Source organism: Sprattus sprattus (genome assembly GCF_963457725.1).
Source record: "Sprattus sprattus genome assembly, chromosome: 8".
NCBI lineage: Eukaryota > Metazoa > Chordata > Actinopteri > Clupeiformes > Clupeidae > Sprattus > Sprattus sprattus.
Genome location: NC_137927.1, coordinates 28,323,306 through 28,335,929, shown reverse-complemented (window position 1 = coordinate 28,335,929; position 12,624 = coordinate 28,323,306). Strand labels below are relative to the sequence as shown.

At 44.1% G+C, this 12,624-nt stretch overlaps 2 protein-coding genes across 2 annotated transcripts in view; one reads left to right on the top strand and one right to left on the bottom strand.

The window, feature by feature from the left end:
* Nucleotides 1–76: 76 nt before the first annotated feature.
* Nucleotides 77–8,132, bottom strand: myoz3a (myozenin 3a). The gene is made up of 6 exons (XM_080843797.1): nucleotides 7,917–8,132; nucleotides 7,202–7,298; nucleotides 5,182–5,342; nucleotides 4,213–4,363; nucleotides 3,554–3,737; nucleotides 77–1,774 (listed from the first exon to the last, which is right to left on the bottom strand). The coding sequence occupies exons 2-6, from the start codon at nucleotides 7,287–7,289 to the stop codon at nucleotides 1,591–1,593; spliced, it is 768 nt and encodes a 255-aa protein (XP_080699923.1). The 5' UTR covers nucleotides 7,290–7,298; nucleotides 7,917–8,132; the 3' UTR covers nucleotides 77–1,590.
* A 1,835-nt stretch (nucleotides 8,133–9,967) lies between these two features.
* Nucleotides 9,968–12,624, top strand: part of LOC308369221 (soluble guanylate cyclase 88E-like) — a gene marked incomplete at both ends in the record, with an annotated part of 14,570 nt that continues 11,913 nt past the window's right edge. The window contains 3 exons of the mRNA XM_080843563.1: nucleotides 9,968–10,087; nucleotides 10,451–10,591; nucleotides 10,919–11,058. Coding sequence (XP_080699689.1) covers nucleotides 9,968–10,087; nucleotides 10,451–10,591; nucleotides 10,919–11,058 — 401 coding nt within the window. The remainder of the gene's footprint in view (nucleotides 10,088–10,450; nucleotides 10,592–10,918; nucleotides 11,059–12,624) is intronic.

Below are 12,624 nucleotides of genomic sequence, written 5' to 3'. Positions count from 1 at the left end.
AGGTAATTCATCTGTTGATTTTCTTTAATTATCACACAAAGAAGGAAGTGTAGCAAAGACTCTCAGTAGCAAACTGTTTTAAAGTCGAAATGAATCGATAATCGTTTAATCGGTTTAGAATTGACAATCGATAATCGGTTTAGAATCGAATCGTTGACCTCTGAATCGGAATCGATTCGAATCGTGAGGTGCCAAGAGATTCCCACCCCTACTATTTAGGTAAATACACGACAGACATGTTTCTGCTGATGCACAGCATGAATTACCCCACCTTAATTCAGGCCAAAAACTCAGAAATGTACTCTCAGAATACACCAGTTACGGTCCATTTAAAACAATAAAATGTTCCTCTCTGGGAATCCAGCACATTTTTTATGTGTCTGACAGAACACTGTTTTAAAGTGCCATTTATTAATCATATATATTTATCTTAGTGAAAAACTCATATTGATGACAAGCAACATTTCAATAACAGTCCGCCAGGTCTCTCTTGCTGCCTCCTTGCAGACAATAAATCATCACTTGAAATGCAACACATGAACTCAGCCCTGGGCAGAGCCAGGTCCGGCCCAGAATCATTTACCCTCTGGTCTGCCTAAATCAGATACCTGATGATTGCATAGGTGCGGTCTCATCCCAGTCACACACATGTAGGGCCCTATGAAATCCGTTTGAATTTATTTTATCTTCCAAATTCCGCTCTATTTTCTTTTTCTTTTGCCAGATTCGGTGTTTTCCATTTTATAGGGGTTTTCTAGAGTCGGTTTTATTAATTTAATTATCATTATAATCGTATGTCGGATTAAAAAAATGAACACAGGACATAGGCGACTGTACTTTTACAGAGATTTTTTATTTTTCTGTCCAGGCAATAGAACTACGCTGTAATAAGGTCTGGCGTATAAAATACCGTTTCTTTTTCCATCTGTAAATGTAAAGAATGAAGAAATGCAAATATGCTTTAGTCTATAAAGGGAGATTACCTTCCGGTTTCCAGTCACAAGACTTGTACTGACTGAGTCAGTAAACCTCTTGTTGTGATTGTTTGTACACTGTAAGTCTTATGGTTATTCTAAGAATATTCAGATGTTTCCCAGTGGCCAGTTTTAGTCTCCAGTGTCAGTTTACAACGACTGGCCGTTGTCTATTTCCTGTTCGGTTTACAATGCATTGGATGCGTCAGTTTGCGTTCAACTTGGCAAACTATTTGTTTTAAACCCAACGAACACGAGAGGTTGATGTAATGAGACTTACCGACATGTTGCATTGCCTTTGACCAGCTGTCTGACAACATCTTTGACTGTCTGTATTGCCTATAACGCTATTGAATGTTTTTCTCTACCATCATTTTATTCAAAAATGTCAAATTAGGCGCGATTACACATTTAACTGTGATTTATGTTTCCTTACCGAATTCTGCAATACTGTCTGCGTTTTCCGCATGGCGGAAATCATAGGGCTCTACACATCCAACATATCAGTCGCCAGTAGTGAGAAAATGTAAGCGCAGGTACAAGCCAAGCTCAGTCTCTTGTCCAGGACAGACGCCCCTTGGGGAGCGTTAGCGTATTGTGACTGCTGTCGGGTGGGTCACAGGTCTGTGGACTCGGGGGCGTAATCCATGCCCCATCCCCGGGGAGCCTTGTTAAAATTGGGTCGTCTGGCCATGCGCTCCAGCACGGAGCCCGGGAGGTTCTGGGGATCCACTTGCTCGAAGTTAATCACGGGGATGATCCGCCTGCTGGCCATGGGTCCGCCAAATGGCATGGCCGCTCTGCAAGGATCAGAGGTAGAGAGATCATTGAAAAACACACAGTAAGCATCTGGAAACATGCATTTCATGCTATACTTTACTTGTGTAAACTCACATTGGCTGGTGACATTACTGACAGACCATACCATTTCTGTCATGAGTTACCACGGCAGTTGAAGGGCAATGTAGCCTACAACAATGGCTTAAATCAGTAATCATAGGATTTGAAAGATGGTTGATTATTATTAGTTATGATAGTCTTATGACAGAGGGTTCAAGTTAAATGTTAGATTAGAACATCAGCTTTCACCTGGTTTTACTCAAATCTCTCTCAAAGGGGAGTTCAGTCATGCCTTTGTTGCCTTGAGCTTACTCTTGGAGAAGCAGGCCTCACTTTCAAACCAAAATGCTTGAGACAAATGTCATTACTGTTAGTGCTATGTGAATAAATAGCAATGACCCTGATTTCATAGGTTTTAATAGTAATACTGTTGGAACGAGGGGTGCCATTTGTGAGATTCATGTAATTAGTCAATAGTATGTGTTTACGTTTTAAGTGCAGTGGCCATGGTTCAAGTGGGTGAATATAAAATATTCCTCTCTTTGGGAATCCAGCATGGTTTTGATGTGTCTGACAGAATACTGTTTTAAAGTGACATTTATTTTATTATATTTATATATTACCATAATGGCACTTTAAAAAAGAGTATTCTGTCAGACTCATCAAAAACGTGCTGGATTACCAAAGAGAGGAATATTTTATATTCACCCACTTGAACCATGGCCACTGCACTTAAATCTTAAACATATGTGCATGTATACATACACATACACAAGCCCCTAGGTATACTGCATAGATGCTATGCAGAAAAAATGATTGAGTCTCCGCTGCTGTGGCTACGTTTTGTGAATTCCCAAACACTTCCATCAGCGTCTCCTTGGGTGGAGTGACGCAATTTGGCACGTCAGGGAAACAGGATCTGCGTGCGGAATCTGTCTTGAGGGGCTGAAAGGCATGCAACAGGGGCTCCTACAGTTCGTCTTTCCACAGCGGACCCTTGCATGCTCCAGACAACACTCACTGCCAGGCCCCGAGATCTGCTTTCAAACGGGAAGGAGGAATGGAAACAAGGCCCTGTGGCAAGAGGCTAATTTAAGAGATAATTGTGATTATAATTTGATAGTCGTAGTCAGTCATCATCAAATCTATTAAAGGGAGGGGGGATTTGCTTTGCGTGTGTTTTTATACGCCAGAGCCTGCACTTGAACCATGCACTTATATCATGATTAGTCTCTGGCTTTTGTTACTGGAGATTAGCCCGATGCAACTGTGATCATTAGCAAATGTGTATTATTAGACCATCTTCTGAGGCTGAGATTGAATGCTTTGACCCTAAATGTCCTTTGCCTGCATCTTCATACTGATATTATCAAAGCACTCCTAAGGGTTTCATTAGTTAGCATGGAGGAGTTGCCAGGTGGCAGGGCAGGGCCGGCGCCATTTCATTTACCCAGAGGACCTTCCTTAAGTATCTTGTCCAGTGCAGCCAGCGGACAGATGGAAAAGGGTTTCCCCCTCAATGCCACAAGCTTTGCCCACTATCTGACTGGTACTGCGATTCTTTTAATAGTAGTAATCCATACACTACACCGTCTGATTTACCGTGATATGTTGTGTCTGGTGCAATAATACAGCATTGTCTTTTAAAAAGACCTTTAAGGTATCATGCCTTATGTTTTGAGTGACGACAATCATTACCTGTTGCGACACGTGAAATTGTCTGGCTGTGGTTTTGTTACCTGTTGAAACACCGAAAATTGGCTGGCTGTGGTTTTTGGGGAGGCTCTGGAAGCTGGTTGGTGAGGGAAGACAGCAGCTCGTCGTTGCTCCCCAGTGCTTGTTTCCATGGTGATAAGTAACCCTTGGGGGTCACTGTGGCGTTGAACTTCTCCGTAGGAATTTCTTTCAGTGGGCCAGCATAACCTGTTGGCAGCACAGTGTAACTTTAGAGTCTTGGCAAGGCCATCAGAACATTCAAATACATTCTTACATTCTGTCTACCAAAACTCATAATGATATACAGAAAAAATAACTTCAGTTGGCCCATTGTCTTTATGGCAAAGGGTGGGAGCATACATCACAGCCAGAGCTGGTAGAGTACACGGCCATCACCCTAAACTAGGGTTTAAGAATGTGTGAGGTGGCGGTTCTCTCTTTTTCATCTACAGGAGTATATCAATAGCCTATCAAAATCAGGGCATTTCAAGCACAGGTTAAGTCACCTGGATTTAAATCTTTTTGTATTGGCTAATGAGATACTATAAAACCGTTTGTTTTATGGTTAAGTGAAATTAGATTTGGACCTTTATGTTTCGATCTCTGAAAGTACCTTCGATCCCTACCTTCTGTAGAAAACATGTATTATATAGCAGGGCTACTCAAGCACGTTGTTCCACACCTGGAGCAAGGACATTTGGACTCCCCTTCATGGCCACAGTCTTCTTGAGGGTGTTCACAAGGCTCTGTTTGCCAGGTATGATGTGGGTGAAGTTCTCTTTCCCGTTCTGTACCTCAGGTAGGTTCTGTGGGGGGTTCATTTCAGGCTGTTCCTGCGTAATCAGACAACACAATTATTTGAGCAAAATGTTTAGTCGGGCTTGCATGGTGTTCCTGTCACTATGCCTCACTGACATTCTTGTCCTACATGTGCTTCCTCTGTCTCTCAGAGCTCAGCAGCTCGACACTGTGTTGGCAGCATGTGTATAACTAATGTACAGCTAATGAAATAATGCCTATGTTTGATCCAGTTGAGATGTGATGAGTTAGTCATAAGGAAACCTCAGAAGAATGTTTAGCTCCTACCACATAGCATTATGTGCCACTGCAAGCATTCCAGCACAGAAGCCTAGCAGTGAAGGCTGAACTGTTAATGCTTCTATGCCTTTAGTCCCATAAACTGTTAGGCTGTCATTTCTCCAGTGTGTCCTCACTCTGCCCCCCTGAAGTCCTCTGCTCAGCCATGCAGTTCAGCAGCCCAGCAGAAACCGAGAGGATAGGAGTAGGGATTTTATTGCCCGTCACAATCCATAAAGTCAGTCTTCATAAATCCAGATGACGTGCTAAGTAGGGGTTGCGTTGCGAAATATACTCTGACAGTAGTTGACTAGATGTCTGGACGTCATGGTCCACAGTGATCTGCAGCATGGCATATCGTTTTTATAGTGTTTATTTTTGCATTCATAGACAGATGGTAATTGCTTGTGAGACCATACAGATAGTAATTATTGCCTGCACGTCTGTTCTTTCTACGTTTCTGTTCTTTCTATGAGTGTGGATTGCAATTATACCCTTCTGACCTCTGCATGCATTGTTTTAGCTCGAGCAATACACTGCAAAACAGCAAAAGGAAATGATTGCCATATCTTACATATGTGATGGTGGGGCCGTTTACAGTGTTCTCCAGAGTAAATCTCTCAACTCGTTTTTGTCTCTCTTGGAACATTCTGGATCCTCGGTTTGAATTCAAATTCAGTTCTTCCATCTGAACATCCCTTGGAGTGCATATTTTCTTCCCTAGGTTCAGCCGTTCTGAAACAAACAAACAAACAAACAGACACAGACAAACAGGCACCCACAGACACACAGACACAGGCACACAGAGAAAAGTACATCAAAGTCACATGGTCCCTTATTAAGTGTCTCTTAATTGTCATTGCTTGTTAGGGACCCTCTGGTATACTCTCCCTCTTCTAAAGATCAGAAGTTCATAGTATGTTAAGTGGTATTCCCCTTGGGTTAGTCCGTGGGACTCCTAAAATGATGACCGGAGTATGCTGTAATGCATAGATTAAGGGGGGAGCTCAACACACCGTTGAAATGACGAGAGGATGTGGTTGAGTGCCCTGTCGAGTTCGTTGTGGACATTCTGTTGCGTGGATAACAGATATGATTATAAATAGGTTGTTTAGGAAAAAGCGACTGTCAGAGGAAGACTTCTCACTCAGAGAAACCACCCAACCCCTGTCTAAATTCCTGCCGCCAAGCCAGCACTCGTGGCGTGATGGGCCCTCAACTCGCCCAGATACAATTCGGCGGTCATATTCAGCTGAGATCAGGTCGCATCCGAGCCACATACCCCACACGACTGAGGTCAGCGGAAAATAAACATACAAAACAAACAAATAAACAGGCCAAAAGCCTTGGAGGGCGTCCGAAGGGAAGGCTCAGGCTGCTGGGTGTTTGGACGGGGAGGATGATCCCGGGTTTTACACACCCGCATGGCAGCAGGGCAGAAAAAGCCTTTGATGTGTCTCCCCAGCTCATGTCACAGGTAATTATAGACACTCAGGGTGCGAGCCAACAAAACAGCCTCAGTCCGGTACACCATGGTGAAGAAAAGATTCCTGGGACTGATCTCTTCATCAAACATGCAGTGTGTGCCTTATGAATCTATTGGTCCAGACTTACACTACGGGGGTTTAGTACAGTGGAAGTCAGTATTAATAGCATGTATCACTGAGGTACATGTTTCAGGTGATTACAGGATGTTACAAACTTTAAGTCTAAATTAAACTCTCCTAACTAACGATAATGGCATCTCATTTACAGCATACGTACACATTGCATTCAAACAAGATGTGATTTGTAGAAAGCAGTATCAGCACACTGTACCTAAATAACTGCACCTACATAAAAGGTTTCCATGGCAAAAAGGACATACATTTAATCAATAATAACAATATTAATAAGACATCACATTTATATAGCGCTTTTTAAAGATCTCAAAGAGGCTTTACATTAGTGCATGTTTTCCTAAGGGAATTTGACCATTTATCTTGGTGTCGCTAATTCCTTCTCCAATCATTTCAACACGGAGAGGGTTCTCTGTGGCCTATGCTGTTATAGCAGCATCATTAGCATTAGCATAATGGCTATATATCTTCATTATGTGACATCTGTCGTGTGCTGCAATAAAACTGACCTCTGCCCGCCGTCCTTAGAGCATTTTTGGCATAGTGGAGTTCCATCATTCACTTTCATTCTTAATTAGACTCACTTAGTGTTGTGTATTCATTCACAAGATATCAAAGATTTTACTCTTACTTTTTTGTTTTGTTTTTGTTACATACATGTACAGTACCAGTCAAAAGTTTGGACACACCTTTAATTTTTGGGAGAAGTGTTTTCTTTACTTTTATTATTTTCTACATTGTAGATTAATACTGAAGACATTTCACCCTACGAAAGAACACATATTGAATGATGTACTAAACAAAAAAACTTTGTGTCTTTTTGACTGGTACTGTATATGAAATAACATATTAAGAATGTAAAAGAAACCCACTCTGTGACAAGTACCATAACTGTGTGTGAAAGTGTAAAGTTTATCAAATGTAAATACATGTTTGACTGCGGCGGAGACATGGTGAGTTAGTCATGTAGATTACCTCCTCTGGCCTCTAGGCACAGGGCCCTAGCCTGCTGTTGCCGGTGCTTGGCCAGGTCATCATACGGTCCTTGCATCATCATCATCATCTTCTTCCTCTGTTGACACATGTTACATGAATGTTTAACCTACCATCATCATCATTATCATCTTCCTCTGTCGAAACACGTTACAGTATGTTAACCTTCCTTCTCTGCTTCAGCAGATGCTATTGTTACCAATACATCGCATCATTATGTGCCTTCGAATTTGCATGTTTGACACAGCTGCATTCAAATAAGACAGAAATGCTCGCCTGGGTTCTTCTAAATATGTAGCACCATACAAGGTATTTGGGGGGAGAGATATCCCTGCTGATTTTAATTACAGATTAAGTTCAACCAGGAAATTATCATCGTTGTTTTCCGTATTTTCACTGAGACTGCTTTTGAAATTGAAACTGAGCATACACCCCTATGGGAGTGGTCTGTCGCAGTTCCCCACATTTTTCCCTTAATCCGTCAAGGAATAAAACATGACATGTCATGTGGAGACCCAAGCCGCAGCCTGAAGGATTAGGGAACAGAGGGGAACAGAGACCCCCCCCCCCAACCCTCTCCATCCACACTGCACACAGCTTGTCAACTTTCACACTGTGGATTAAGTGACGGTCGAATTCACACACTTCACTCACATAGAAACTCAACTCTGCAAGCGAAAGGCACTGATAAGCTCACCTGTGTGTTTCTGGTGAGCAGGCTGTCTGTCTAGCTGGTTGTCTGGACTTTATCCCAAAGGTCCGTGTCCCCGATGTGTCCTAGACCCCGTCTCTGAGGCTGCCTGGGGCTTCGGCTTGTATAGACAGAGCCTCTTCTCGCCTTTCTTACATCACCAGGGTAATTTTAGCTAAGGGTGGAGGAGGATGGCTATGGGGGGGCTGGGGCAGCGATGTGGGTGTGGCTGGGTGGGTGGGTAGTGAGGTGAGGTGAGGTGTGTGTGTCTGTGTGTGTGTGTGGGTGTATGGGTGGGTGGGGAGGGAGGGAGGGGGCAGTGAGGTGAGGGTTGCGTGCTCTGGGGTGACTGGGTAGTGAGGTGTGTGTGTGTGTGTGTGTGTGTGTGTGGGGGGGGATTGGTGGGTTGGGAGGGGGCAGTGACGTGAGGTGTGTGTACTGTGGGGTTGGGGGTTGGATTTACACCCCTGACCCCTCCCCTTCATCCTTGATAATAAAAATCTGATCCCGTCACTATGTGATCTGGCGTGTGTGAAATGCTGAGAACAGCTGTGTACCCAAACCGAGAAAGCAAGACCTCAGGCACATCTCATCTTGAGTGTGTGTGTGTGTGTGTGTGTGTGTGTGTGTGTGTGTGTGTGTGTGTGTGTGGCAGACAGTATGTGTCCAAGGAGTTAAGGAAGACAAATGGCAACAACCGTGTGCCTTGGCACAGAAGAAAGTGCAAAGTGATGTCATGGCAAGGTTAAAGGTCATAGCAGGGGTTGGAGGTCACCCATTCCTGTCAATAAGCTCTATTTGAGCCCTGTGGCTATAAATGACCTTGAGCTTGAGAGCTGTGAGCTCCTGCATGCATGGGGCCTTTACTGCAATCCCGGCATGTGCCAAGAATCTGTTAAAGCCAATTTTGTTTTCATAGAGGCACAACAAACCTCATCTTAAAATCTATTTCCAACCAGGATGTTTTGCCGACATATGTCTCTCTGGTCAGTGGTATCTAAAGGCAAAACAGAATTAGGTTTGATGATAGCTATACACGCTGTAGCTTGTATGAAGATTGTCTTCCCTGAGGCAGTGCATCATTTTCTACTTAGAGTCATCATTTTGAAAAACACGTCTCCATGCAAATACTTTACAATGTTTTAACCTGGGAGTGAAAAACACAAAAACACACACACACACCACACACACACACACACACACACACACACACACACACACACACACACACACACACACACACACACACACACACACACACACACACACACACACACACACACATATACATACATAGAATATACAACACTGGCTCAGTTCCGACTGTCAATACTGAGTGGTGCTTCTTGCTGGTTTTGATTGTAGGGTACCACATTTTTTAAAATGCACACAGACACACATAGCCCAAAACGTGTCCAGGCCAGGTCCATTCCAGAGTCGGCTCCGCACCAGCAGAGTTCCTGAGTCTAGCAGGAAGGAAGCCCTCACCTGGCGAGCATGTGCTTCTGAGAGCTGGCCAGGGGGGTCTGTTCCTGTCACCTCCCAGCCTCCCCCCAGCCAGGGGCCACTCTCTCAGGGGCCACTCTCTCCGCCATCTGCCCTTGGCAGGTGTCAGTGGGACAATGCCTCCCCTCTGATGCTCAAGGGTTTGTGTAAGTGTCTTTTTTTAAAAACAGTGTGGAGAGGTCACAGCACTGTTTCACTCGGGGGGGAAAGAGGCTATCGGTTGGAAGAAGCACAGGTCAGGACTTAAAGAGATTACTTTTTACTTTCCTCCTTATATGGCTGTCTTTTTTGTCCATGACTGACATCAAAATTGAATACAGCAAGGAGAAAAGAGCAATTTCCATGAGTTCTCACTGCTTTTGTTCACACTCTCTTCATCTTGGCTCTCCCATTCTGTTACAGGTGGTATAGCTTGACCTGACCCTGGGTGCATCGCAGTGCAACAGTCTTCCATTCCGTGCCACACAGCAAAGAGTTCACCTGGACTTCAGCTTTGCTGCTTTCTCCTTGCTGCTGTGTCTGGCGAGAGCGAGAGACAGAGAGAGAGAGAAATGTACGGGCTTCTATGTGAGAGCCTGCATGACTTCATTAAGGAGTCGTTCGGGGACGACGTGTGGAAACTGGTGCGCGAGCGCGCCGACGTCAGGCTGCACTCCTTCGTCACGCACGAGGTAAGAGATTACGTGGCCTTTAATGGCCGTCTTTATCTGATCTCCGTCCCCGGCTGAAGAACCCCAGGGGCCGAACCCAGGAGGGCAGATTAGCAGCTGCTGTCAACAGGCTATAGCTGGGAGCTCACTCAGTTAACACACACATTAATGTGAACTGACGATGTTCCAGGGCTCTTCAACTTTCAGCTCAGCTCTCTATAAGCCCCTCTTGACATATTTATAGCCAAGATAGTCAGCGACAAATATATATAAATATATTTATTTATTATTAAATTTAATAATGACAAGTAAACGGATATCCACCCGATCAGGGCCAGATTGTGGTCAGAGTAAGCAAGTGTGTGTGTGTGTGTGTGTGTGCAGGTCTACAGTGAGAGTGTGATCCCCCGGATTGCCAAAGCTGCCAGTGGCGTGACAGGGACCCCCTACAATGAGCTCATGAACTCTTGGGGGGTCTACTTTCTGGGCTTCGTGGGGAAGTACGGCTATGACAGGATCCTCAAGGTAGGACGAACAATACATATACACACAAGACAGTTGCTTTAGGACATGGTTTTGTTTACACCGTCACACGTTTTCTGTTTATTTTCATTAATACCACTTGTTATGTCTTATAAATAATACCCACTCGTGATGGCGGAAACTGTGTATGTTGTTTAATATGATTAGTACTCCACAAGTGCTTGTTTTTGTGTGGTTGTGTGTGTGTGTGTGTGTGTGTGTCTGTGTGTGTCTGTGTGTGTGTGTGTGTGTCTGTGTGTCTGTGTGTCTCTGTGTGTGTGTGTGTGTGTGTGTGTGTGTGTGTGTGTGTGTGTGTGTGTGTGTGTGCAGGTGTTGGGTCGGCATGTGCGTGACTTTGTGAATGGGCTGGATAACCTGCATGAGTACCTGCGCTTCAGCTACCCCAAGGTGCAGCCCCCCACCTTCTTCTGCCAAGAGGAGTCTGCCACCGGAGTCACCCTGCATTACAGGTCAGACCCATTAGGAGAACATGGAGACGGTGTGTGTGTGTGTGTGTGTGTGTGTGTGTGTGTGTGTGTGTGTGTGTGTGTGTGTGTGTGTGTGTGTGTGTGTGTGTGTGTGTGTGTGTGTGCTGCATTACAGGTCAGACCCATTAGGAGAACATTAGAAGTCACACTGAGAACATGGAGACGGTGTGTGTGTGTGTGTGTGTGTGTGTGTGTGTGTGTGTGTGTGTGTGTGTGTGTGTGCTGCATTACAGGTCAGACCCATTAGAAGAACATTAGAAGTCACACTGAGAACATGGAGACGGTGTGTGTGTGTGTGTGTGTGTGTGTGTGTGTGTGTGTGTGTGTGTGTGTGTGTGTGTGTGTGTGTGTGTGTGTGTGTGTGTGTGCTGCATTACAGGTCAGACCCATTAGGAGAACATTAGAAGGCACACAGAGAATGGCACACAGGGGATTCAGAGAGTGGGTGACTGACTGGTGCTGAACTGGAGCAGATCTGTGTCAGATCAGGGAAGTAACGCATTCCAGAATCATCTTATAAGTACATATATCATCTTAAGTACAACTCAGGGAAGTAAAGTGATAGGTGAAAATTCACTCTAGTTACCCCAGGACTCCGGAGTTGCATATAAGTATATTTATTAAACAACAACAACACGCTTGTTGGGCTCACCCACGTCCCGGAAGTTCCAGAGAGAGAGGCACGGGCCCTCTTTCAAAGACTGCAGCAGACGAACCCTTTACACTATGTTTATATAGATAGAAGTTTAGCGTTCACTGGTGGCAAAACATTTTGTCAGCAGGTATAACCACGTGGTGGGTCTCTGGCGTTTGAGATAATCTTGCTATGCTTCCTGCCATGCAAAGTTGTCAGTTTTACACAAGGACGAAAGAAGTTTGACTTTCCTTATCACCTCTGGTCAAAACATGCTCTTGTACATATGCAGACTAAGTGGCACCTAATATTCTAAGTTACACACACACATAAACACAGAAATAACATGTTCCTGCTCACATAAGCACATGTATCATACAAGGTAATTATTTATACAAGGCACTTGATAAATATATTCTTAAGTCATTACAGTGTTTTGAAATGATCTCCGTCATAAAGCATTCCAGAATCATCTTATTAAAGTAGAACTCCAGTATTTTCTAACCTGGTTCCTATTTCCCCATCTGTTTGGGTCCAAATTTTTACTAGCAGGCAGAATGATCGGAATTAGTTCTGTATTGAGTGAGAATGCCATAACTGGCAAGTGCAAAATTATATACAATGTAATCCTATGGGGCAAGCATCCATGTCAAAGTAAACCTCTTGCTTTTGCTACTGACAGGCTCATAATTGACTGCAGTAACAGTCCTTTTCTGCAGTTTCTTAACAGTAATTGAGGTCAACAGACACAGGTCTATCTCTGTAAGGAGCCTTTCCTTGTTGTCCGACACTTGTGAAAACAACATGAGCCTGCCAGTGACAGCAACAAGTGGTTTACTTTGACATGGGTGCTTTCCCCATTAGATTACACTGTATTGCCCTTTTAAGGTTTGTGGTTATAGTGTTCTAACTCA